This window comes from Prenolepis imparis, unplaced genomic scaffold (assembly GCF_030444845.1).
Source record: "Prenolepis imparis isolate NDT839.2.m4 unplaced genomic scaffold, iyPreImpa1.0 SCAF_1, whole genome shotgun sequence".
In the NCBI taxonomy this organism is placed as follows: Eukaryota; Metazoa; Arthropoda; class Insecta; order Hymenoptera; family Formicidae; genus Prenolepis; species Prenolepis imparis.
In genome coordinates, this window is record NW_028141159.1 from 26,487,580 (window position 1) to 26,489,907 (window position 2,328).

Here is a 2,328-nt window from a genome sequence, read left to right on the forward strand (position 1 = left end):
TAGAGAAATCGCCGAAATGTTTTTCATAAAAAAACATAAAAATAAAATTAACCTACAAATAGACACAGATAACCTTAGCCCTATTTATGATAATGTTATTAATATCGTTTAAAAATATCTGGTTGTCGTCGTCCTCTCAACAGTAATTGACAGAATGTCATAATGACATGTATTGTACTCGTTCTCTTGATTTCTATTCGATTTATATTAACAAGTATGTATCTTACATTTTTATTCTTGTGATGTCATTATTGCGATGTTAATCAATGATGTTTGTATTATTTATAGCACTTGAAAAGGACTAAAATTTATAGTCGAAACGTAGTGTTTTAATTTAATTAATAAAGATATTGATGCCAGTTTTTGGTCGAAATAATTGTCTACCTGTTATTTTCTTAAATTCTCACTGGCGAATAACAATTACTTAGAATTTATTTACTTAATAATTGTTTCCCTAAACATATCATCAAACAACATATACAAAAAAGAATTAATGTATTAAAAAATCGTAATCACAATAATGATTGTGATATGAATCGTGGACAATCTGATAGAACATCTTTTATTTCATTGCCATATGCCAGCGTTTCCCAAACTTTTTTTTCCGTGGCCCGGTTATTTTTATATTTTTCCTTCGCGACCCACTAAAATTTTTTATCGCCTATACTGCGTTTATAGGTAAAATAAAACAGATTTGAATGTTTATACAGTTTTTATATATTATAATTATGAAGCATTTACTCTTACAACAATTTAAAATGTAAAGAAATCAAAACCAAATAATTTATTAATGAGAAGTGTGATGCTGTTTTTTATTGACTAAAAACTTTAGGTTTGGAGAAAAAGATGATAACTTTATTCTTAGATCCGGTTCGACTTCCAAGCAGTTTCTATATTTATTTTTTAGAAAAACCAGTGTTGAAAAGTCTGCTTCACATTTATAGGTCGTGACAAAAGGCATTAGAAATTTTATTGCTTTTTCTGCTAAAACTGAGTACTCCTGACGACAAGACAAAAATCCATCAGTGGTATTCTGTCGAAGATGTCCTTGAGTGCCGTATCACACGACAGTTCAATTATAGACTCAATATCTGAATCTGGCAATTCTGTCTCGGATTCTACGTTCACTGTAAAAGGGTTTCTTATCCATGCTTTATTGCTGTTGATTGGGGGGAAATATTCCTTCAGACTTGTCTTCAGTCCCAGCAGATGTTCCTTGATAGCAGCTGAAATCTCATCCAGTATGGAACTCATATTATACTCTTTTTGTAATTCTGTTAGCTTTGTAAAAGCTTTGTAATTCCCTGCTTCCACACGACGGAACCACAAATTGAGTTTTTTCATTGCAGCTTCCATCTTCTCTTGCACTTTAAATACAGTTACATTGCTACCTTGTAATGTCAAATTTAAATTATTCAAAAAATCAAAAATGTCACAAAGGTAGGCTACCTTGATTAACCAATTGACATCATGAAAACTGTCTTTGAATTCAAATATTACATCCCTAGCCGTTGGTGGATGTTGGTCTAAGAACATTAAAACTTCTTCCCTCATTTCAATAAGTCTTCTTAAAATATTCCCTCTTGATAGCCATCGTACCTCGCAGTATAAAAGAAGATGTTCATGTTCACTCTCCATTTCTTTGCACAACGCAGAGAATATTCTTGAATTCAGTGGACGAGACTTTATAAAGTTTATAAATTTTACACACTCTTGCATAGTTGTAGTTAAAAGCAATGGCATTTCTTTGGCGGCCAATGCTTCTCTATGAATGCTACAATGCACCCATACACAGTCTGGTGCTACGGCTTTGATCCTCGGAAAAAGTCCAGTACGAGTACCTGCCATTGCGCGTGCTCCATCGCTACTCAGTCCCACACATTTCTTCCATTCAATGCCATTTTGATTAATGTAATTATCAATCAAATTAAAAATTTCTTCAGCTGTTGTTCTTGTTGTCAGAGGTTTACAAAAGAGAAATTCTTCGTGAGTTATATTGTCAAAATCGTATCTCACAAAACACATTAGATTGGCATTGTCCGATAGTCTGTACTTTCATCGACTTGCAAGGAAAAAAAACTACACTCTTTTAAGTGACCTACGACGATTTGTTCGATATTATCTGCCATCTCCACGATTCTACGCTTCACTGTGTTATTTGATAGCGCCAACATATTTACTTGGTTCTCCTGTTTTTTATCACATATTCGAGATGCTAAAATTTTCATTGCTGGAACTATTAATTTCTCAGCAATTGTGTGAGGATAACCAGTTTCAGCAATTAATTTTGATATTTCATAAGAAGCCATTACAAGGTTTTCAGATTGA

At 32.8% G+C, this 2,328-nt stretch overlaps 1 protein-coding gene across 1 annotated transcript; it reads right to left on the minus strand.

The window, feature by feature from the left end:
* Positions 1-984: 984 nt before the first annotated feature.
* On the minus strand, positions 985-1,848 carry LOC145938747 (zinc finger BED domain-containing protein 5-like). The gene has a single exon (XM_083042500.1). It carries the CDS (start codon positions 1,846-1,848, stop codon positions 985-987), a length of 864 nt encoding a protein of 287 aa, XP_082898626.1.
* Positions 1,849-2,328: the final 480 nt, after the last annotated feature.

Bases quoted from the DNA above. Each gene is read 5' to 3' on its own strand.
- LOC145938747 (XM_083042500.1), bottom strand. From the start codon at position 1,848: ATGGCAGGTACTCGTACTGGACTTTTTCCGAGGATCAAAGCCGTAGCA.